General features: G+C 44.0%; 1 protein-coding gene across 1 annotated transcript in view; it reads left to right on the forward strand.

Annotated features, from left to right (window-relative positions):
* The first annotated feature begins 13,286 nt into the window (after positions 1-13,286).
* The window catches only part of lsg1 (large 60S subunit nuclear export GTPase 1), a 42,661-nt gene continuing 30,881 nt past the window's right edge, over positions 13,287-25,066 (forward strand). The window contains exons 1-7 of the mRNA XM_085990218.1: positions 13,287-13,532; positions 16,901-17,027; positions 18,187-18,307; positions 19,691-19,777; positions 21,712-21,798; positions 22,690-22,750; positions 23,994-24,170. Of these exons, the coding sequence (XP_085846344.1) occupies positions 13,443-13,532; positions 16,901-17,027; positions 18,187-18,307; positions 19,691-19,777; positions 21,712-21,798; positions 22,690-22,750; positions 23,994-24,170 (750 nt within the window). The 5' untranslated portion in view covers positions 13,287-13,442. The remainder of the gene's footprint in view (positions 13,533-16,900; positions 17,028-18,186; positions 18,308-19,690; positions 19,778-21,711; positions 21,799-22,689; positions 22,751-23,993; positions 24,171-25,066) is intronic.

The raw sequence follows: 25,066 nt of genomic DNA on the forward strand, positions 1-25,066 counted from the left end.
CCTCCGTCCATTTGAGGAATACAGAACCTCTTTGCGCCCTCTCATTCCCTCCACAAGAGCATGGAGGGAGTCATCATCGAATCTTGGCGAGGCCTTTGATCTTGAAGCTGTCATCTCGCTATCTGCCACACTGAGAAGCATCAGAATATGAAAGAAAAACCACAAGGCTGCAAGGGCCCCTTAACTGCAGCTGAATGGAAGACGTCAGCAGAGGCGAGCAGCAGACCCGAACCCACTTATTGGGCTGGGTAGTGCACACGACGGGCTTAATAATCCCAGTTAAGGGAAAATCGTTAATTCAGAACGGCTGAAAACGGCAGCGGGATTGGAACCTGCTGAACAGCCAACCCGACTCTGTTATGTCCGTGTATCTTAATGTTGTGTCCTTCAATAATCAGACAACAGACTGCAGGGAACGATTCAACAGGTGTCTACTGAATGAGGGTTACTCTAGAACTAAATTTACAGATCACTACTCAGGGTTTATATACAGGTGTGGTCACTGCCGGTACTACAGTATACAGGAGCTGTAAAAAGTAGTTCTCTCCCTTAAGGTACATTACATACATTACAATTCCTCCCCTTTTAGATTAACAGTACCATAATACTCATTTAACAATTAACATTTTTAATATACAATGTTACATGAAAATAGTCCATTCATATATTCAGTCTCTGGGGAGGCTTCCTGATTCTTTCTGGATAACGCCTTTCCCGAGTGTCTCGCTGTTGGTGCGGAGGCGATTCTAGCACCCTGTCGTCAGTTGATTCATCAGCTTCCAATGCTATTGTTTCTGAGGTAGATGCAACCTGTACGTCGGGTTCCTCACCAGGTACGTATGGCCGAGACATGGGGTTGACTCGTTCCTGTGACTCTAGGATCTGGTCAGCATGGCGTCTCACAATGTTCTCCCCAACATCCACTGTGTACATTAGTGGCCCCTGCCGTGTGCATATCGTTCCTGGTTGCCATTTCTCTGTTCGGTAGTCGCGGGCCAAGACTGGTTGCCCTACATTGAAGCTCCTTGTCGGCTTCTCATTGATGTGCTGGAATTGCTTACTCTCAACATCTCTTCGTACATTTGGTCTGAGCAAATCCAGATGAGATCTCAACCTTCGGTTAAAGAACATCATGGCCAGGGCCTGGTTGGTGACTGCATGTGTCGCATTTCTGTAGGCTAACAGGAAATTGTCCACCTTATGCTGCAGTGGAATGTTGTCATCGCACATGGCCTTTACTGCTTTTTTAAAGGTTTGTACGAACCTCTCAGCCAATCCATTTGTGGCTGGATGATACGGGGCGGATGTGTAATGCCTTACCCCATTCCTTTTCATAAATCTTCGAAACTCTTCGGACACAAACTGTGGTCCGTTATCAGAGCAAATCTGCTCTGGCAAGCCGTTCCTGGCAAAAATGGTCCGTAGGACTGCAATAGTTTTCTCCGTGGTGGTGGAGGACATTTTGATCACCTCAGGCCATTTCGAGTGCGCATCCACGGCTATTAAAAACATTGAGTCCATGAATGGACCAGCAAATTCAATATGCACCCGTTGCCATGGAGATGAGGGCCACTCCCATGGGTGTAGAGGGGCATGTGGTGGTGCATTTTGGACCATCTGGCATCCTGAGCAGCTCTTTGCCAGGTCCTCGATTTGCTGATCGATCCCCGGCCACCACACATAAGCCCTAGCAAGGCTTTTCATTTTCACCCCTCCCAGATGACCTTCGTGAAGCTCATTGAGCACTCTCTCCCTTAACTTGGGTGGAATTACCACTCGGGATCCACACATCAAGGTCCCCTGGCATACTGACAGCTGTTCTCTTCTGGATGAGAATGCTGGCAACAGTGTGTCGCCATGTGCTGGCCATCCCTTCACCGTCAAATCATATACCCGAGACAGTGTCAGGTCATTTCGGGTCTCCTTCTCTATACCAGCGTTAGTTACTGGCAAGCATTCAATTACAGTTGAATGAAATATTTTGACAGGATCCACTGCTGGTGCTTCCTCCGCAGTAGGCAGTGGCAGGCGTGATAGCCCATCAGCGTTTCCATGCTGTTTCGTGCCCTTATACTCGATTTCATATTGATGCGCCCCTAGAAAAAGGGACCATCTTTGTAGCCGTTGCGCAGTCATCACCGGAACGCCCTTCTTTGGATTAAAGATGGAGACAAGTGGTTGGTGGTCAGTCAGCAAGGTGAACCTCTGCCCGTGCAGATAGTGATTGAACTTTTTCACTCCCCACACTAGGCTGAGGGCCTCCCTGTCAATCTGGGCGTAGTTACGCTCGGCTGAGGTTAGTGACCGAGGCGCAAAGGCTACTGGCCTCTCCGAGCCGTCCGGGAATTTGTGCGACAGCACCGCTCCAATGCCATAGGGTGATGCATCACACGCCAACCGAATTGGTAGTGCTGGGTTGAAATGAGCCAACACCTCTTTTGATGTGATCAATGCTTTGCTCTTCTGGAAAGCTCGTTTACATTCGTCACTCCACTTCCATGGTACCCCCGTTTGCAGTAGGGTGTTCAGTGGGTGTAGTACGGTAGACAAATTCGGCAAGAACTTATGGTAGTAGTTCACCAGCCCGAGGAACAACCTCAGTTGTGACACATTTTCCGGTGCTGGAGCCTTGACTACTACCTCAATCTTTTCAGGGGACTTATGTAACCCCTCTTTATCAATAACGTGGCCACAATACGAGATCTGCTTCTGGAAAAACTCGCATTTGTGGCGATTAGCTCGGAGCCCATATTCCTTCAATCTAGTGAGCACCTGCTCCAGGTTGGCGAGGTGATCACTGTCATTTTCGCCCGTGACCAGGATGTCGTCCAAATAACACTGGGTCCCTGGAATCCCTTGCAGGACTTGTTCCATTGCCCTTTGCCAAATAGCCGGAGCTGATGCTACCCTGAACACCAGCCGGTTGTATTGGTAGAGACCTTTATGAGTGTTGATCGTGAGGTACTGTTTCGAGGCTTCTTCTACCTCCATTTGCAGGTACGCCTGGGCCAGATCAATCTTAGTGAAGCGTTTCCCTCCAGATAGCGAGGTGAAAATACCTTCAATCCGCGGAAGTGGATATTGTACAGTGTGAAGGACTGGGTTCACTGTCACCTTAAAGTCCCCACAGATGCGAACCTTCTTTGGTTCCCCAGGCGTATTACTCAACGACCTCTTCATTACAGGAACGATGGGTGTAGCCCACTCGCTCCAGTCCACTTTGGACAGTACTCCTGAACGTTCCAAACCTTCCAGCTCTGCTTCGACGGCTGGGCGGATCGCATAAGGTACCGGTCTGGCCTTAAAAAACTTTGGGCTTGCATTTTCCTCTATTTTGATCATCGCTGTTATGCCTTTTAGTGTTCCGAGTTCCTGCTGGAACACTTGTGCGTCAGTTAGCATTTTTGACAGTCGTCCAGGTGTGACGTCGTCATCCTTTTTGGCATCTACAGTCAGTGCTTGTATGAAATGCCAATCTAGCTGTATCTTCCGGATCCATTCACGTCCTAGTAGTGGTGGTCCTCCATCTGGCAATACATATAGGTCCATTTTTGGTGTTTCCTTGCCGTTATATATAACGTTCACCCTTATTTTTCCTTTGGGGTAGACTTTTTGCCCTGTGTACGTCTTCAAGACAATCTTTGTATCTCTCAAGGGTATATGTGAGAATAGCCGCTTGTAGTCCCTTCGGTTTATGACTGTTAGGGCTGATCCTGTGTCCAATTCCATTTTCACTTGGACTCCTGCTATCTTGAGCGTGACCCAGATAGTTTGGTGATCCTCCGTTTTGATCACATTATGTAGTTTCAGAACCCAGCTCCTTGCTTCTGGAGTCTGTATCACTCTTCTGTTTGTCTGAACTACTCTCCGTCACCTTATGTACCTTCTTGTTCTTCTCCTGCGGAGATTTCTTGCTGCTGGTTTTCTTTCCCGACCTGCAGACTCTTGCTATGTGTCCTACTTTTCCACACTGTCTGCACACTTTGTCCTTGAACCAGCAATCATTATGGTCGTGTGTTGTTCTGCCGCAGCGATAGCACTTCACTGTTCCGTATGACATTTCATTTCTGCCATATTCTTGCGGTCTCCATTGTATCTCTGCAGCACCCCGTGCTGCTGCTTTGTGTGATACTGCAATGCTGAAAGCCTTGTCCAGCGTAAGATCCTTTTCTGATAGAATCCGTTTCTGGGTTCCTTCACTTTGAAGCCCACACACAAACTTGTCCCTTAAAGTATCTGCTAGTCCCGTTCCAAACTGGCAGTGTTTCGATAGCTTGCGCAGTTCCATTAAATACTCAGCATTACTTTCATCTTTATGCTGGTTCCTTTTGTGAAACTTAAATCTTTCTGCTATCAGCAGCGGTGTGGGGTTTAAGTGGTCCTGTAGGATTGACACTATGTTTTCAAAATCCTTTTCTACTGGCTTCTCTGGGGTTACTAGGTTTCGTAGTAAGCCATACATTTTTGCACCCATTGAATTCAACAATACCAGCGCTTTCTTGTCATCTGGCACTTCATTCGCCTTGCAATATACTTCTATGCGTTCGACATATGTCGTCCAATCTTCGACTTCATTGTCGAACGCTGTGATACTGCCACTCTTCGGCATTTTTGGGTGTGGTTAGACTGGCTTAAAATGGCGTCTCCCGCGCTTTCCTTTCTTCCCCACTGCGGCTTAAAGTGGCGTCTCCCGCGCTGCTGCCAACGCCGCTCTCGGCGGTCCTCGTGGCAAATGGCAACGCCCTGTGGGTTTCACACGCTGCTCCTGCGCTGCTGCTAACGCCGCTCTCTGCGGTCCTCATGGCAATGGCAGCGCCTCGTGTTTTCCTGCGCGCCTCTCTCCCCCGTTGATGTTGCTCGGCCCTTGAACACCGGCTGCGCTCTGCTCTCTCTCATCTCTCTCCCCCGTTGACGCCGCTCAGTCCTGAACACCGGCTGCGCCCTGTGCGCTCTGCCCTCTCTCTCTCCCCCGTCGACGCTGCTCGGCCTTTTTCTGCGCCGCTCGGTCGGGCTCTAGCCTGCCGCTGTCCGGGAAGGGTCTGCGCAGCCCGTTTCGCTGGACCACCGTGACTGGAAAGCCAAGCCTGGCTCTTGACAGCCTCCCCTGCAATGCTCAAATCTCCGCTGGATGACTGGGCGGTTGCCCGTGGTCGACTCCTGTGCTTCTGGACTCGACCTTCTTCCACTGATCTTCAGGAACGAATCCCCGGGAGGTGATGCAGAGTTGCAGGTAGGTTCGAACCTGCCTCGTCGCCAATGTTATGTCCGTGTATCTTAATGTTGTGTCCTTCAATAATCAGACAACAGACTGCAGGGAACGATTCAACAGGTGTTTACTGAATGAGGGTTACTCTAGAACTAACTGTACAGATCACTACTCAGGGTTTATATACAGGTGTGGTCACTGCTGGTACTACAGTATACAGGAGCTGTAAAAAGTAGTTCTCTCCCTTAAGGTATATATACATTACATACATTACAGACTCCAACCTGCTGCCGATGGTAAAATCGCGGCCTTAGAGTCTACGATATGGCTGAAATTACTAAGCACTTGGAGAAATATGAGTTAATCACAGTCAGTCAGCATGGATATCTGAAAGGCAGGTCATGATGTACCAACTGTAACATTTTAGGACTTTTACCTTTATGACCCGAAGGGATTTTGCTTCAATTTATGTTGATATATACTGAAATTCAATTCAGTTTACAAAGGACTAATTCCCAGTAATATAACATTATTTTTTATTTAACATTTGAAACAATTTAGAATTTTAATTAAGAATAATGGGACGTTGTCGAGTACATTCCACATCAGTTTGCATCCTGCTGCTGGAACAGTTTTCATTCAATGGGGGTAATTTTGAATTTGCGCATTGGTGTAAAATTGGCAACATCGAATTAACCACCCATTATACACCATACTCGATTGTGCTTTCCATTCACTTCCTGAATGACCTAGCTCTCATTTTAAGATTAAGTCCTCTTGTTCTTGATTCCCCCACCGGAGGAAATAGTTTCTTTGTATCTACCTTATCAAATCTTTTTAATATTTTAAACACCTCGATCAGATCACCTCTCCATCTTTTATACTCATAGGACGACAAGCCAAGTTTATGTAATCCGTCAGCCATGGCTCAGTTGGTAGCACTCTTGCCTCAGAGTCAGAAGGTTGTGGGTTCATAGTCCCACTCCAGAGACTTCAGCACAAAAATCTAGGCTGACACTCTAGTGCAGTACTGAGGGAGCGCTGCATTGTCAGAGGTGCTGTCATTCGGATGAAATTTTAAACCAAGGCCTTGTCTGCTCTCTCAGGTGGACGTAAAAGATCTCATGTCACTCTTTTGAAGAAGAGCAGCGGAGTGATCCCTGATATGCCGGCCCAATATTTATCCCACAATCAATATCACTAAAAAACAGATTATACTGTCATTATCACATTGCTGTTTGTGGAAGCTTGCTGTGCACAAACTGGTTGCTGTGTTTTCTACATTACAACAGTGACTACACTTCAAAAGTACTTCATTGGCTGTAAAGCAATTTGGGACATCCGGTGGTTGTGAAAGGCACTATATAAATGCAAAATAACAACAGAAAATGCTGGAAAAACTCAGCAGGTTAGGCAACATCCGTGGAGAGAAATTTGAGTTGACGTTTCGGGTCGACCCGAAACATCAACTCAAATTTCTCTCCACGGATGTTGCCTGACCTGCTGAGTTTTTCCAGCATTTTCTGTTGTTATTTCGGATTTCCAACATCTGCAGTATTTTGCTATCGTACTATACAAATGCAAGTCTTTCTTTTTATGTCCTCATATTTTAACCCCCCCAAGCTCCAGTATCATTGAACCTGCACTGCACCACCTCCAAGGCCACTATATCCTTCCTGAGGTGTGGTGCCCAAAATGGAATGCAGTATTCCAGATGTGGTCTGACTAAGGTTCTATACAACTGAAACATAACTTCCCTTCTTTGTATTATAGCCCCCTTGAGATAAAGGCCAACATTACATTAGCCTTTTTGATTGTTTTTTTGTACCTGTCTACTGGCTTTTAATGATTTGTGTAATTGGACTCCCAAGTCTCTTTGCTTCTCTACAATCTCTAGTTTCTCACCATTTAGAAAATACGCTGATTTATCTTTCTTGGGTCCAAAGTTGAAGACCTCACATTTGCCCACATTGAACTCCAGTTGCCATAGTTTTGTTCACTCACTTAATATGTCTATGTCCCTTTGTAACTTTCTGCACCCACCTGCACTACTTACTATCCCTCCTAACTGCGTGTCATCTTCAAACATGGATGTACAACTCTCTATTCCTTCATCCAAGTCATTAATATGGTGAAAAGTTGAGGCTGCAGAACAGATCCCTGGGGAACACCACTTGTTACATTGCACCAATCAGAGCACAAACCCATTATCCCCACTCTCTGCCTCCTACTTCCCAATCAATTTTCAACCCAAGTCAAAAGGCTACCTCCAATCCCTTGTGTAGAACCTTATTGAATGCCTTCTGGAAGTTCGTATATATAACATCCATATTTACCTTATTAGTGACCTCCACAAAAAAATCATCTAGATTAGTTAGACATGATTTACCCTTAACAAAGCTATGCTCTGATCAGCTCATATTTGTTCAAGTACTCAGTCACTCTATCCCAATGACAGATTCTAGTACAAATAGCAAAATACTGCGGATGCTGGAAATCTGAAATAAAAACTGGAAATACTCAGCAGATCAGGCAGCATCTGTGGAGAGAGAAACAGAGTTAACGTTTCAGGTCGATGACCTTTCGTCAGAACTGGAAAAAGTTAGAGATGTAACAGGTTTTGAGCAAGTGCAGGGGCAGGAAAAGGGTGGAGGGGATGAAAGAACAAAAGGGAAGGTCTGTGATAGGGTGGAAGGCAGGAGTGATTAAATGACAAAAGGTATGATTGTACAAAGCAAAAGGAGATGGTACTGGGTCAAGTAAAGACAAAAAGATGGGTCGAGAAGAGGTGTAAATGGGAATAGCAGAATCATCAACAGCTGCCATCTGAAAAAAATAGGGGCAGAGGTTATGGTCTGAAATTGTTAAACTCGATGTTGAGCCCAGAAGGCTGTAAAGTGCCTAATCGAAAGATGAGGTGCTGTTCCTCAAGCTTATTTTGAGCTTCATTGGAACAGTATAAGAGGCCGAGGACAGAGTGGGAGTAGATTGGAGAATTAAAGTGGCAGGCGACTGGAAGCTCGGGGTCACGCTTGCAGACTGAACAGAGTTGTTCCGCAAAGCGGTGACCCAATCTGCGTTTGGTCTCCCCAATGTAGAGGAAACCGCATCGTGAGCAGCAAAGACAGTATACTAAATTGCAAGAAGTACAAGTAAATCAGATTCTAGTAGTTTCCCCACAACTGACAGGCCTGTAGTTACCTGGATTCTCTCTCCCACCCTTCTTAAATAATGGACTGACATTAGTAAATTTCCAATCTAACGGCGCAATTTCCAAATCAAGAGAACTTTGAAAGATTATGACTAACGCTTCTGCAATTTCCTCACCTACTTTTAATACGCTGGGTGGAAACCATCTGGAGGTGTATCTATCCTAAGTCCCATTATTTTCTCCATTACCATTTGCTATCAATTATGCCACTATACTATACTACATAGTGCATTCCTCAAAACTTTAATGCTAAACAGAGAGATTTAAATATTGAGCTGAACTGAGACTCTGGTGCGGAACTCTGGTAAGGTCATCATAGGTGACTTTAACTTACATATAGATTGGACTAGCCTAATCAGTAAAAATAATGAGGAGGAGGAATTCCTTGAGTGTTTAAGGGATGGTTATCTGGATCAATATGTCGAGGAACCAACTCGGGAACAGGCTATATTGGACTGGGTACTGTGCAATGAGAAGGGACTAATCAGTAATCTTGTTGTACGGGGACCCTTGGGTCAGAGCGATCATAACATGATCGATTTCTCACTCGAAATGGAGAGCGAAGAAATTGACTCAGAGACTAAGGTCCTGAATTTAAACAAGGGGAATTATGATGCCATGAGACGGGAACTGAGTAGGTCTGATTGGACAACGTTCCTGGGAGGACTGGAGGTAGATAAACAATGGCAAACATTTAAAGATAGAATGACAAAATTGCAAAAATTGTTTATACCAATCTGGCATAAAAGGAAATCTAAAAAGGTGACTCAACCGTGGATAACAGGGGAAATTAGAGACAGCATAAAATCCAAAGATAGGGCGTATAAAATAGCCAAAAAAAGCGCCAGAGCGGAAGATTGGGAACAGTTTAAGATAGAGCAAAGGAGGGCAAAGGGCATGATCAAGAGGGGCAAAATAGCTTACGAAAACAAGCTGGCGGAAAATATAAAAACTAACTCCAAAAGCTTTTATAAATATATCAAAAGGAAAAGACTGGTGAAAACCAAAGTTGGTCCATTGCAGTCAGATACGGGGGAATATATAATGGGAAATAAGGAAATGGCAGATCAACTAAATGCATACTTTGGGTCAGTCTTTACGAAGGAAGACACAAAAAACCTCCCTGGGATATCGGGAAAAATAGGGACATTGGCAAAGGAGGAACTGACGCAAATCAATATCTCTAAGGATATGGTGTTAAGGAAGCTAAAGGGATTGAAGGTGGACAAATCCCCAGGGCCTGATAACATGCATCCTAGGGTACTGAAGGAGGTGGCCCTAGAGATAGCGGATGCACTAAGGATGATTTTTCAGAATTCATTAGACTCGGGAACAGTGCCGATGGATTGGAGGGTAGCTAACGTTACCCCACTATTCAAAAAGGGGGGTAGGGAAAAAGCAGGTAATTACAGACCTGTAAGCCTTACATCAGTTGTGGGCAAAATGCTGGAGTCCATCATTAAGGATGAAATAGCGGAGCACTTAGCAAATGGGGACAGGATAGGACAGAGTCAACATGGATTTACAAAGGGTAAATCGTGCTTGACTAATCTATTGGAATTTTTTGAGGGAGTAACTGGTAGAATAGATGGGGGAGAGCCAGTAGATGTGGTGTACCTGGACTTCCAAAAGGCCTTCGATAAGGTCCCACATAAAAGATTAGCATGGAAAATTGAGGCTCATGGGATAAAGGGGAAAGTTTTGGCGTGGATAGGGAACTGGCTGTCAGATAGAAAACAGAGAGTTGGAATAAACGGCTCATTTTCTGAATGGCAGGCAGTAACAAGTGGGGTACCACAGGGATCTGTCCTGGGCCCCCAGCTGTTCACAATTTACATTAATGACCTGGATCAGGGAGTCGGATGCAGCATTTCCAAATTTGCAGACGACACTAAACTAGGAGGGGGGGTGGGCTCAGAGGAAGAGACCAGGAAGCTCCAGAGCGATTTGGACAGACTGGGCGATTGGGCGGATAAATGGCAGATGCACTATAATGTGGACAAGTGCGAAGTTATCCACCTTGGGTGCAGGAACGGGAGGGCAAATTATTATTTAAATGGCAATAGATTGGGAGAGGGGGAAGTACAGAGAGACCTGGGTGTTCTTGTACACCAGTCACTGAAGGCGAGCATGCAGGTGCAACAGGCGGTCAAGAAGGCAAACGGTATGCTGGCCTTCATAGCAAAAGGGTTAGAATACAGGAACAGGGATACCTTGCTGCAGCTGTACAGGGCACTGGTGAGACCACACCTCGAGTACTGTGTACAGTTTTGGTCGCCTCATCTGAGGAAGGATGTTCTTGCCATGGAGGGGGTGCAGCGGCGATTCACCAGGCTGATACCAGGAATGGCGGGAATGACCTATGAGGAGAGACTATGTAGTTTAGGGATGTACACACTGGAGTTTAGAAGATTGAGAGGGGACCTCATAGAAGTGTATAAAATTCTGACAGGTCTAGACAGACTGGATGCAGAAGGAATGTTTCCCTTGGCGGGTGAGAACAGAACTAGAGGACATAATTTAAGGATAAGGGCTAAACCATTTAGGACAGAGATGAGGGGGAATTTCTTCACTCAGAGAGTGGTGAACCTGTGGAACTCATTGCCACAGAGGGCAGTGTACGCCAGCTCATTAAATATATTTAAGAGGGAATTAGATATATTTCTACGGGCAAAAGGGGTTAAGGGTTACGGAGAGAAGGCGGGGACGGGATACTGAATTAAAGGATCAGCCATGATCTCATCGAATGGCGGAGCAGGCACGAAGGGCCGAATGGCCTACTCCTGCTCCTATCTTCTATGTATCTATGTATCTATGAATTATGTCATATGAAGTGAAACCCAGCTACTGCTGTCCTGCTATGACACTGAAATCAAGTTACTGTAATGTTGTTATGATTACTTTGATAACCATGTTATTTTTGTAAATGTAAATGTTAAGACAATAAAGCAGCGTTAGAGGTACAACTCTGTGTTGTCATTCATTCCCTGACCTCTGGCAAGCCAAGTGTTAAATGGCTTTTAACTAGTGCTTCACTTTACTGATATGTTGACAAAATATTTTTTAATTCATGTTATTTGGGTTTTAATGTAGGAGAACTCAAAGTGAACCAAATATAGCATCACAGATTGAATCCTATAAATACAACTGTAAATGTCCATCAATAGTTTCTACATTAATTGTGGGTATTACGTCAGGTGTTTCCAACCACTCATCCCTACCTTAATAAATTGTCTCTGGGCTTTGAATTTCCAGCCTTAAGGGATTTGGGACCAAATGCACATTAGTTATTCCTGCAACTGTCTTGTACGTTGCTTTATGTTTCAAGCATTATTGAAATATCAAAAGGGAAAATAAAGTTTCATAATTTATTTAAGTGTCTATACAATAGTGAAGTGATCTAATTCTTATATCGTGCTCCCTTCAGTGACTGTGTAAAGTGTGCTTGATCTACTTTTTAACATTAAGCTGTGCTATAGTGGGAGGAATAATAGTGGTGGCAGGAATATAGTGAGCCTCCTAGCATGGTCTTGGCCATGATCCTCTGGGGCAGGGATTCAGGATGGCCTTGCAGTATCTGGAGCGACACACAATAATGCTGTGGCTGCCAGCACCTGCCTGCTTTCGCACACTTGTTTAGTGTTTTGTGGGGCCTGGCTGGAGTGGGAAGATATGAGGAAGACACCTCATTGGACCTTTTTGCAGCCACACCATTGGTGTAAGGCGCCACAGCTGGAGTCCCAGCAGACTGTGTGGGAAACGTACATAGGGAGTCTTCAGTGTCAAAAATACTAAAGCGATTTGATAGGGTAGATACAGATAAACTATTTACTCTGGTGGGGGAATTCAGAACAAGGGGGCACAATCTTAAAATTAGAGATAGGCCATTCAGAAGTGAAATCAGGAAGCACTTTTTCCACACAAAGGATAGTGAAAATCTGGAACTCTCTCCCCTAAAAGACTGTAGTGCAGGATCAATTGAAATTTTCAAGACTGAGATCAATAGATTTTTCTTAGGTCAGGATATCAATGGATATGGATCTAAGATGGGCAAATTAAGTTGAGGTACAGATCAGACATGATCTGATTGAATAGTGGAACAGTCTCGAGGGGTTGAATGGCCTACTCCTGTTCCTAGGCCTCCATCTGTCCTGTACTAGACTGATTCCTGGGATGAGGGGATTATCCTATGAGGAGAGATTGAGTAGACTAGGCCTATATTCTCTAGCGTTTAGAAGAATGAGAGATGATCTGACTGAAACATATAAAATTCTTAAGAGGCATGACAGGGTAGATGCTGAAAAGCTGTTTCCCTGGCTGGGGAGTCTAGATCTAGGGGTCACAATCTCAGAATAAGGGGTTGGCCATTTATGACTAAGATGAGAAACATTTCTTCACTTAAAGGGTTGTGAACCTTTGGAATTCTCTACCCCAGAGACCTGTGGATGCTCAGTCATTGAGTATGGCCTTCTCCTGCTCCTATTTCTTATGTTCCCCTATGATTCTATTAATTTAGAGGCTGTCATTTTTAAAAAATGGGTTAAATACATTTTACAGTAAGTGATCTGATTCACTCTGAAACCCAACCAATGAAACAAAAACTCATCCACACAGAATTTAATGAAACAAGGTACTGGTTATTTAATATTTTCCAGATTAGTACTGATAACATGTGAAAACACAAATTGAAAGACACAAAAGTAATTTAAAATAATATCCAGAACGAATGTAGTTTTAATAAAAGAGCACTTTGATAAATCATTGCTCTGAACTGACAATCAATCTGTGAAACTACAGCGGAACCCTCGAGTCAGAACTCCCGGATCGGTCGGAGTGCTTTTTGCACACGCAGGCCGGCCGCTGCCATTGCTGGTGATGGTTTGTCAGATCACGTGTCGGGAGCGCGCTGCTTGATCGGCCGGAGGGAGGGGAGAGGGCGGCTTGGCGTCCGTGCTGGAGCCGGAGCGACGAGTGTGAGAGGACCGGGAGACCTGGGGAGCTGCGAGATCCAGGGGGCTGGGAACCATGGGCAAGAAGAAGAGCGGCGGCCTGGGCCGAGCCATCATCAAAGACAAGAATCAGTCCAGCAGGAATCAAAGGAAAACCGACTGCTGGGTGAGCAGCTTCGATCTGTTTGTTGCAGGAGGAAACCGAGCCCCCAAACACCGACCCCCTCTCCCTCCCCGACCGATCGACCGACCAATTTAATTATATTACCATATAACATGTAAATAAACCACTCCATGTACAGCTTATATTAAATAATGATACCTGGAAGTCATCTACATGCTGCCCCTTGGCGACATCATCTGAAAACACAGTTTCCGCATGTACGCTGATGACACCCAGCTCTACCTCACCATTACTCCTCTCGACCCCTCCACTGTCCCTAACTTGGTTGCTTGTCCGACATCCAGCAGAAATTTCCTCCAACTAAATATTCAATTCAATTCAATCTTATTTGTCATATATGCAGCAGACGTGTGTACTGCACAATGAAATGTTGATTTTTACGAGTCCTCCCAACATTGGAATAAATATGGCATAATGATAAAAATACTAATAGAAAGACAGTAATAATAAATAAAACAACAGTAATAAATAATAATAAATTAATCGTTCATGAGTCTTATGGCCTGGGGGTAGAAGCTGTTTCGAAACCTGTTGGTACGAGACCGTATGCTTCGGTATCTCTTACCGGACGGGAGCAGGGCGAAGAGGTTGTGGCTGGGGTGACTCGCGTCTTTAATGATTCTCAGGGCCTTCCCCCGGCACCTCTCGGGGTAGATATCCTGCACAGCAGGTAGTTTAATTCCTATAGTGTGTTGTGCAGCTTTCCCTACCATCTGTAGAGCCTTGCGGTCTGTGGCGGTGCAGTTGCCATACCAGGTAGTGATGCAGCCGGACAGGATACTCTCGATGATGCACCGGTAGAAGTTGGTGAGAATCTGGGGGGCCATTCCAAATTTCTTCAGTCTCCTGAGGAAGAACAGGCGTTGGCATGCCTTCTTGGTTACAACGTCGATGTGATGAGACCACGTTAAGTCCTCCGTAATGAATACACCCAGGAATTTGAAGCTGCTGACCCTCTCCACCTCAGCCCCTTCAATGTAGATTGGGGTGTGTCCCTCCCCTTGCCGCTTCCTGTAATCCACGATCATCTCCTTTGTTTTGCTGATGTTGAGGGAGAGGTTGTTGTACTTGCACCATTCTCCTAGGGCTCTTACCTCCTCCCTGTAGCCTGTCTCGTCGCCATCTGTGATCAGGCCTACAACGGTAGTGTCATCAGCAAACTTGATGATGGAGTTGAAGTTGTGCGTGGCCACGCAATCGTGAGTAAACAGGGAGTACAGAAGGGGGCTGAGCACACAACCCTGGGGAGCTCCCGTGTTCAGGATCAGTGTGGAGGAGGTGTTTCTGCCTATTTTCACCACCTGGGGTCTTCCCGTCAGGAAGTCCAGGATCCAGTTGCATAGGGAGGTGTTAAGTCCTAGCTCACTGAGCTTGTTGACAAGCTTGGAGGGGATAATGGTATTGAATGCTGAACTATAATCAATGAACAACATTCTCACATAGGTGTTCCTCTTATCCAGGTGTGATAAGGCAGTGTGCAGTACAGTGGCAATGGCATCATCCCTAGATCTGTTTGGGCGGTAGGCAAATTGGAGAAGATATTGGGAAGACCGAAGCCATTGTTTTCGGTCCCCACCACAAACTCCGTTCTCTAGCCACCGACTCCATCCCTCTCCCTAACATCTGTCTGAGGCTGAATCAGACTGTTTGCAATAACAACAGAAAACGCTGGAAAAACTCAGCAGGCCAGGCAGCATCCGTGGAGAGATGCTCCAGCATTGCAGCATCCGCAGTATTTTGCTATCCAACTGTTTGCAACATTGGTGCACATTTGACCCCGTAATGAGCTTCTGATCACATATCCGCACCATCACCAAGACCGCCTACTTCCATCTCCGTAACATCGCCTGACTCCGCCACTATCTCAGCTAATCTGCTGCTGAAACTCTCATCCATGCCTTCGTTACCTCTAGATTTGACTATTCCAATGCACTCCTGGCTGGCCTCCCATGTTGTACCCTATGGAGGTCATCCACAACTCGGCTGCCCGTGTCCTAACTCGCACCAAGTCCCATTCACCCGTCACCCCTGTGCTCGCTGACCTACATTGGCTCCCGGTTAAGCAACGCCTCGATTTTTAAAATTCTCATCCTTGTTTTCAAATCCCTTCATGGCCTTGCCCCTCCATATTTCTAATCTCCTCCAGCCCCACAACCCCCTGAGGCTCAACTATTCAAATAATTTCCTGGATGGCATCTCATCCTCCACCCTTCATAAACTTTAGCTCATCCAAAACACTGCAGCCCATATCCTATCCGACACCAAGTCCTGCTCATCCATCACTCCTTTCCTTGCTGACCTATGCTTTTTTCTAGTCCCCTATTGCCTTCAATTTAAAATGCTCATCTTTGTGTTTAAATCCCTTTATAGCCTCGTCCCTTCCTATCTCTGTAACCTTCTCCAGCCGCCTAGCTCCCACACTGATCCCCTCCATATTTCCATCTCGCTCACCTTTTAAGACCTGCATTAAAATCCATGTCTTTGACCAAGCTTTTGGTCACGCCTCCTTTCACTCAGCGTCCAATTTTGTTTGATTATGCCTCTGTGGAGCCCCTTGGGCTGTTTTTCTACATTAATGGCGCTAAATACAGAAAACTCGATTTACCGGCACCTAAATAACCGGAAATCTCTGTTAACCGGCAAAATTCAGGAGTAGGTTCAGGTAAGTTTTACTTCATATTAGTGGTAGTTCCTGGATCTGTGGCTGTGTAACTGGGGTTTGTGCACTTGTTGCTAAGCAACAGGGACGCTTGGTCTGCGGCTGGAGTTCCTGCACATGTTGCTAAGCAACAGGGAAGCCTGGATTTGTTGCTGTGTACGGAGCTCTCGTACCTTTTAACTATACCTCTCTGTAATCCGGACTTTTTGATAAACCGGCACCACGCCGGTCCCGTTGGTGCCGGATAATAAAGAGTTTCCTGTAAATGCAAGTTGTTGTCTAGAAAACATACTTTTTATGTCTGGATTTTGGATGATGCTCTGTACTGATTCAATTTATATGCATCACTTTTATATTTTAGAATTTTAATGGTAATATATAAATACACTGAGTTTAACAAATATATTTTAGATTTATACATTTTAAATATTTCTGGCAAATTTTGGATTTGGGTAACCTGGGCTACATTTTTCTGTGCTTGCTATGTGTTAGTGGAAAAGTTAGCATTAATATAAACAGGGAAACCTGCTTTATACTTGGGCTTACTATTTTGCTATCAGCAAACTGAGGAAACTGTACCTCTCAAATTCCTATATAGTCACTGAGTTTATTAAGCTATGTTGACCCAGTGTTAATATTGCTGATGTTGCTGTGTTAATGCGAGCTAATTCTCCTATTGTGTCATCCGAAGCTTCACACAAGCGAACTGAATGATGGCTATAACTGGGGACGGCTCAACCTACAATCTGTAACAGAACAAAGCACTTTAGATGAGTTTCTGGCTACTGCGGAATTGGCAGGCACAGAGTTTGTAGCTGGTAAGATATATTTTGAATTTAATTCAGAATTCTAATTGTAGAGTTCCATTTATTGCACTGTCCTTTGTTACCTCGCTCAGGTTGAGATGCAATTTGACATTTTAGTTTTCAAATTTTTCTGTCCAGTTTAATTATAATTGAAATTCTGTTTTAATAAAAAAAAATCTAATTAAAATCGAATGGTTTGCCTGGACCATTCAGGACTTTGGTATAATCTGAATTTTCACACTTGAGCTTTAGTTTCTAGACACTGATACAAAAAGCAGCATATTCTGACGGCCTCGTAGTTTCGGCACATTGCCAACATTCCTAACTGTTTTGGATAATAGTAAGTTTGGATCAACTGCTCACCACTTTTTTCTCCCCTTCAATTTTCCCACTGTCTCTGTTTATAAGTAAATAATTCATTAAACTTTGGGGTGTTTTTTCTGATTGATTCTTCAAGCTGTTCTCGCCACCTCCCTTGCCCCATGGGTTCTATTTTCCACCTTCCAGGGCTTTCTGCTCCCTCTGAATGCCTTTTTAAAATGATTTTTCTGCCATGATTACCAGTCTGTAAGCTTTCACGAGTGTGTTTGACAGCCTGCCACGTTTTTCTCTCTCTAGAGATTGTTTCTGCAGGCTGTTCCTATCGCCTCACCTCAGACTTACAGCTTCACTTTTCTACCACTAGATGGAGCTTCATAAGCTCCGGTAGTGTAGATCTCCTTACCAATTCCTACAGCATCACTCATGCACCGAGAGAAATTTGCTTTGCCCTGATTTTCCATGGGCAGTGCCGCGCAAGATCCACTAGTAACGGAAGAAAGTTGATACAAAAATGTGATGAAAAGAGTGACAACAGAAAGTAGGGTTTTGTAAACGGGAAGTGCGCATAGATGTAAGATTTTTAATAAGATACTAATAATTAACAGTAGGATCACGTAACATTTTAATTTCTTGATCAGTACACAGAATTTTGTGGCAAATGTGCTATTCATTTATCATTGTTTGTGTATGTGTGCTGCATACTCATACTTGGGGGTGAAGCAGCAGTGTTAATACAAATCATTATTTTGTTGATGGTCTAGCAATGTTTATACTTTCATTAAAGGGACTATCTATGGGAGCAGTTTTAGTATGCAGTCATAACTGAAGGTTTAAACTTCTGTTTTGACAGAGAAGCTGAATGTCAAGATTATTTCTGCTGAGGACAGAACTGGTTTGCTGACAACTGAGGAAAGCAAAAAGATCAAGAAGCTCCAAGAAGAGAACAAGCAGTTTCTGTGCATTCCCAGGAGGTGGACAAGTGTTCAAATATTTATTCTTGAGAGATTTTGATTTGTGGAAACAATCGGAGTGTAACAGAAAATATTTCACTTGTGGAACCTTTTCTGGGACAGAAACCTCTAGCAGTAATATTTTATAAGTTTGATAGTTTTCCTCTCCCAATAATTGATGACTCTTTTCTGTTAATTCTTCACCTCGTGTCCACTAAGTTATAAGAGCCCTTTCCTCTCTTAACAATCATATTTCAAAATGCGCCTGAAGTAACTTGTTTATTGTCTGAAAGATCCTTAATGTTTCAGTATTAAAAAAATTATTTTTTTGAGCTAGTATTTCCAATAAATTGAGGTTATGCTCACTTGTGTAAGTAACGATTGCTTCCAAATGTTTCTTGTGTCTTTGGTAATGTATTAAAAAAAATCAATAATTCTTAAATTTTTTTTATCGATGCTTTTTATTCCTTGTGACTTCAGCTTTTGATTTTGCAAAGTATTGTACATTTGATAGTAGGAATATTGATTCTGCTTCAATACAAATGATGTATTTACAAGCTTTTGTAACTAATTTGAGGAATACAAGTATTAACTTGTGTATTATAAAACACTTAAAATACTTTTGATGCAGTCTTTATGTCTAATGCTTTTGTTCCATTTTACAGGAAATTTTAGTCAAATGCAAAATTAATTTTATTTAAATTTGAAATCAGCAATGGCTTCTTTTCCCACTCCTTCAGATTCCCCAATGATCTATCCTTGGGCCCATTCTCTTCCTCATCTACATGCTGCCCCTTGACAACATAATTTGCAGACCTAGGATCAGCTTCCATATGTCCGCAGATGACACCCAGCTGTACCTCTCCTCCACCTCCCTCCACTGCCTCTGTTGTTAAACTGGATGTCGCACATCCAGTTTTGGATGAGCCGCAATTTCCTCCAGTCTGACCAATATCATCTCTCTCATGAAAACCGCCTACTTCCACCTCTGTAACATCACCTGTCTCTGCCCCTACTTCAGCCCGTCTGCTGCTGAAATCCTCATCCATCCCTTTATCGTTTCAAGACTCAACTATTCCAGTGCTTTCCTGGTTGGCCTTCCACCTTCCTCTCTGTAAACTTGAGATCATCTCAAACTCTACTGCCCGTATCCTATACCGCACCACGTCCTGCTCCCCTATCACCCCTGTCCTCGCTGACCTATATTGGCTCCCATGGAAAATCATGCATTGCGGTCGAACGATTTCCCAACCTGCACTTCCTGGGCGTGTCTGATTGCAGAATCAGCCCTATTAAGTAGAGTTTTACAGAATTTACTGATTAAATCATGCAATGCTGTTGGGCAAGTTAACAACTGTTGAAGTTCTGTTCTGATCTTTTCTCAATTGATTGCCTTATATGTAGACCTTACTGGGATGAGAATACAGCAGCTGAAGAACTGCAACAGGCAGAAAGGGAAAGCTTCTTGGAATGGAGACGACAGCTGGCTCAGTGAGTGTTGTCGATTGTACTACTTGTAATTCAGCTGATGTGCTCAGTGTCTGTGGTTAGTGTTTTTAATAAGTTAAATACTAATTTTGTATATAAAATTAATTTAAACTTGAAAATTGAAGAAGAGTCTTGCTCCTCCTCAGATCCAAGTCTTTGAATCCAGTGAGAGGGCAACTGTGAATCACTGGGAAGTGTCCTGCTGCCTTATTTAATCATTTAACAATTTTAGTTCAGTGTCCAATTCAGTAGACTTTCCACTTTGACAATGAGCTCCCCTTCAAATGACCATGGAGTGCAGTGGGGAGGTGGAACTGGAGACCTATGTTTTGATGACTTTATGTGCTAATTCAGTTCAAACCAAGAGTCCTTGAAATTCTAAGCAGAAAAATATGTGCCCTCCCTCTCTTTATAGACGTACGCCTGGAATTTCTGCCAGGATTCTCTGGATCTCTCACTGTAATTTTGGCAGGAAATTGGAGGAAACCCTGGAGAAATGGCGTCAATGAGTGTTAGGGTACTAGTGAGTGGGCACAGAACACCTCTGGTGTAGCTTGGCATCCCTCATCCTCTTCCAAAAAGTGCTCACAAACAAAAATAAGGTACAAAAATGGCCTTAAACCTCAATTCATTTAATCTTACCTTGACCTTTAAACAAACTTTCATCTGCAACTGATCCCGTAGCAGCCCTGAATACCCATAATATATGAGCATGATTTGGAAGTTGTATGGGCTCGGTATGATGGTGGGAAAATAATGTGAAGGGCATAAATATGGCACCTCCATGTCATAATATAATGAAGTGCCTGCCTATTTCAGGTGCAAGCTCCCTGTACCTGGCCCGCCTGAAATGCAATTCATGTGTGAAGAAGTAGAGACCTAGGGCTAAAAATTGAGTGGCACTAACTTCGCCGGGGCGCTAAAAGTAAAAATTGGCATCCCCGCACCGGAAATTGAGTGGTTGCGCCCCAAGAGGGAAGTGGGGCACTACTGGAAGCGTCCTGCATCCCTCTTGGGGCGCTGTGAGTCAATATTGCGGTGTTATGTGCCGCAGCGTGTGCGCCGCGGTATTGCAGGCCTTCCTCCTCTTAAAGGGCCCCCGGGGATCGGGAGTGCAGGCAAAAGAGCCCGGCACCCGAGAAGTGCCGGGCTCTTGGAGCGCAGCCAGCACTCCGCGGCGGGGGGGGGGGGGGGGGGGCGTTTCAGGAGGTCTGGGATGGGAGCGCAGGCAGGTGCTGGCAGGTGGCCAGCAACAAAAATGGCTGCACCTCGCCTTTAAATTGCGCCTCCCCGGCCGCAGGTACGTCCCCCTGACCCCGTCGGACATGGCGTCCGGCGGTAAGTCAGGGGGCGCTCCCGAAGATCGTGAGTGGGGCGCTGTGCACGCCAATGACGTCATCACCAGCGCCGCAGGGCGCTACCGGTTAGCGCCACCACTAACCTCCCGCTGAATTTTGCGGGAGGCGTGGGCAGTGCCGCGCCCGGGCGCTAGTTGCTTTGCGTCCCACGGGAGGCGCAACCAACTGAATTTTCCCCCCTAGTGTTGCAGGTCTCTGCCTCTTTTACTGTGCTGTTACCCTCTGATCTGGCACACTAATGTTAACAACATGAAAGTCGGCTGTGTTGCCTTCAAGCTTCAAGTAGTATATATGAAATTCTCCCTATATAGAAACTTTATTACTTGGAGTAGTTCTGCTATTTGAGCTGAACGATCACTATGGTGAGTCAACTTCCAGATTTCTTAACATTAAATGTAGAAAACAAACTTGTAATGCTTCAGCGGCATAAATGTTTTTTATTGATGATCTGCATATTACAATTGTTCAGAAAATGCACTTATCTTGCATTAAATCTTACAAGAAAAATATACTCTTTGAACTTTTTTTTTGTTGCAGTGCTTAAAATTCATTAGCTTGCTATTTTTGATCTGTGTCCAGGCTGGAAGAGGAACGGAACCTTATCCTGACACCATTTGAAAGGAATCTGGACTTTTGGCGTCAACTGTGGAGAGTGATTGAAAGAAGGTATGGTATGTAGAAGCTACATTCCTTGAAGTTGCCATCCAGAGCTGTTCTTTTGCTATTCACATCTAGTAGCCCTATCGTTCGCTCTCACATACTCAGAATTCTGAGCAGAATATTTGGATTTACATAGATGAATAGACGCTTGGTTTGGATGTATTTTTATAACTATACCAAATAGTTCTTGAGTTGTGAATCCTGTCAAATTTGGCAAGCACTGAAATATATTTATTGCTGCGTGCTGTGTAACAATCCTTCTTTTGTTGTTGGGAGAACATGGATTCTGTTGGATTTTAAAAGCTGTCCTAGTACACCGTGGACATTCTTCCTCCCTTCCCTCCAGAATACACAGGGTTTTATTGAGCTACCTTATCACATTTAAAGCTGATTTTATTTCTTGTATTGTGCACCATTCTCGACTGTTCCAACGCTGCTCTGCAACTTGTACAATAACGATACAATATGCAGCATGGCAACTTCTCAGTGGCATCGTGTACTCTCTATTCTGGAGCACCTGGCCTCTACTTGGCATCTTCTCCAGACTGCCCAGCTGAGACTGAGAACTCATTGTGTGAGTTGTGTGACAATAGGGGTAGGTATTGTGCGGGTAATATCAGAGTTTATTACAGAAGATCACTTTTTATAAAGAAATATAGGTAAAGCTGGTTAGTGTTAAAAGTGTGGTTGTAGACTTGGAGGTTAATATGTTACATAATTGAGTATAGCTGTATATCTTGTAAGTTTTAATTAGTTTTGTACTGGGTTGTATTAAAAACTGAATGAAAGATTGGAAATTTCAGTGTTAATTTTAAATTGTTAGTGTATTTTTCTATGTTTCTTCTATCTATGTTTCTATAAAAGTTGCACCACTTGGTTCTTTATTTTGCTTTACAGTGATATCATTGTTCAGATTGTTGATGCTAGAAACCCACTGCTTTTCCGGTGTGAAGACTTGGTAAGTAAACATTTGATTATTGAATTTTCTTTTGCCAATATTACAAGGCTTCATCTCATTCTAAAATGCAGATATTGTTTCAGATTGAGACTAAACAGCACGATTGTCCTTGTATAGCTGAGTTCTACACCCATTTAGAACCCAGGCTACAAATAGTGGTGTGGTTCTATTGTTGCATTTTAAATGCTTTTACATTAAAATAAGTAACATTTTCTTAAATCATGGCAGATGCTATAACATTTTAAACAACTGCTTCCTAATGACACCGTAGGGTCTGAAGACTGTGCACTTGGCAATCTTCCCATGTAAAATATGCTTTAAAATACTTCAAAGTCATGTATTATTGTAAAGCTGGTGATAGGTAATTTTACCCAATCGAAATGCCATATCTTATTGGTACTTGCAACACTCTTGGTACATTTAAATCTATCTACGCATTTTTTTAAATTTCTGTACTCTTTTACTTTCTCATTGCTTACTTTCTGCTTTGATTGTCTCTCCACTCACATTCCAAAAACGGTCATCATTCACAAATCGCATTCCGTACAACTTTCATACCAGTTGCTCATTTCTTTCAGCTCCATCTTCAGCTGTCTCTGCTGATCTGGTACGATCCCCGCTCTCTTCTGACCCAGTGCAACTATTAACAAAAAAGAAGTTACATTTACGGATCACATTCCATGCAGCTGCTTTGACAATTGCTCCCTGCTTTTAGCTCCAGCGTCTCCACTCTTAGGCCCTGGCCTCAGCTGTCTCTCCAGGCCTGCTGGTGTCCCAGCCTTGGTCTAGACCTCCAGCAGCTGGCATGACCCAGGCGTCAATCCCTTTTTCTGACCCTATGCAGCACTGGCTTCAACCTTTTACCGGTCCAGCAAGTTACAGTATTTGACTACAAACTCAGAAACTATTGTGTCTGCAAGATACAGAATATTTTACTTACACTCTGTTTCGACAAACCAAGATGAACAGATGAAAAATATGAGGCATGTAAGGAATGTAAGACAAAAAGTGGAAGAGAAAACATAGGGAGAGGGAAAGAGAAAGAATTAGTCAGTGAAGACAAGCAGAGAGGTGTGCAATTTTTAAAACATATTGCCCATGAACACCACAGTATATTAAGTAGTAGTTAAAAAAAGCACAATAGTGCTATTCATCCTTGAATTTGTTGAACTTTCTCAATGCACCCTGTTTTAATTTTGTTAATTTAACTTTTTCTTTAAATCTTCTGCTGTCCATTTCTTAGGAGTGCTATGTGAAGGAGGTCCAGAAGGATAAAGAGAACGTGATTCTCCTGAATAAAGCTGATCATCTGACACGTGAGCAGCGGAGAGCATGGGCAAGGTATTTCGCCAAGGAAGATATGCGGGTTGTTTTCTGGTCCGCCACTGTAGAAGGGAAAAGACTAGATGCTGAAGCAAAGGTATGCAATTAATGGAAGTTTTTTTTAAAGGTTGTTAGAAATAGGAACATAAGGAAAGTCAGCAATGAGTAAAGGGCATTTAGCTCATCAAATGTCATCCCTCTCGTACCCTAACTCTCCTATCACTGCCTCCAACTATATTGACAATACAATTTTTTTTCTTCTATATCTAGTAGATTATTCCAATCATATATCAATATTTGAGTAATATGCTTTGCGATATGTAAAGTTGTCTTAAAAAAAAAAAAAAGTACTTTTCATTATCTTCCGATTTAGTCCACTGATGGAAGAAGAACTGGTTTCTGGTAGACATTTCAGAGATTATTTAGCTATGCCTGCAAATACTCCATTGTTATCGATCTTGTGGTGATAGTGACATTAGTGCTGTTCTGATACAGCACTAAAAAAAGTGCTCATGTTTAAAAGTAAGTATAATCTTGGTGGATGGCTGATGAGATTCTGAAGAGGGCAGTTCAGATCCTGGGACGCCCTCGAGAGGCTGTGGGCCATGATGGCCCAGCCTCAGACGGCACCATCTCAACATAAGCTTCAGCAGTCTGGGCCGCCTGGCTGATGGGCAACTGCAAGAGCAATGGTGGAGTGCCGGGTGAGGAAGTAGAAATGCTGCCATCCGGAGAGAGGCCACTAGGTTCCTGCTCCATGATTCCCAGAGAACTACATCGGAGTGGCTGTTCAACCAGCCCATTGATCTGCTGGAGGACAGATCTATGGGCAGCTGAAAAACTCTGCAAGCCCCTTTCAGCCGAGGAGCCCAGAGCCACCATGACCACTGCCTGAGCTTCCATTGCAGCACTTTACCATTCCATGGAAGATGCAAGTAGTGCAACGGAAGCTATTTGGGCTTCCATTGCAGCACTTTGTCGCTCCATGCAAGC

Source organism: Somniosus microcephalus, chromosome 6, assembly GCF_052327205.1.
Source record: "Somniosus microcephalus isolate GS21.2 chromosome 6, FLI_Smic_1.0, whole genome shotgun sequence".
NCBI lineage: Eukaryota > Metazoa > Chordata > Chondrichthyes > Squaliformes > Somniosidae > Somniosus > Somniosus microcephalus.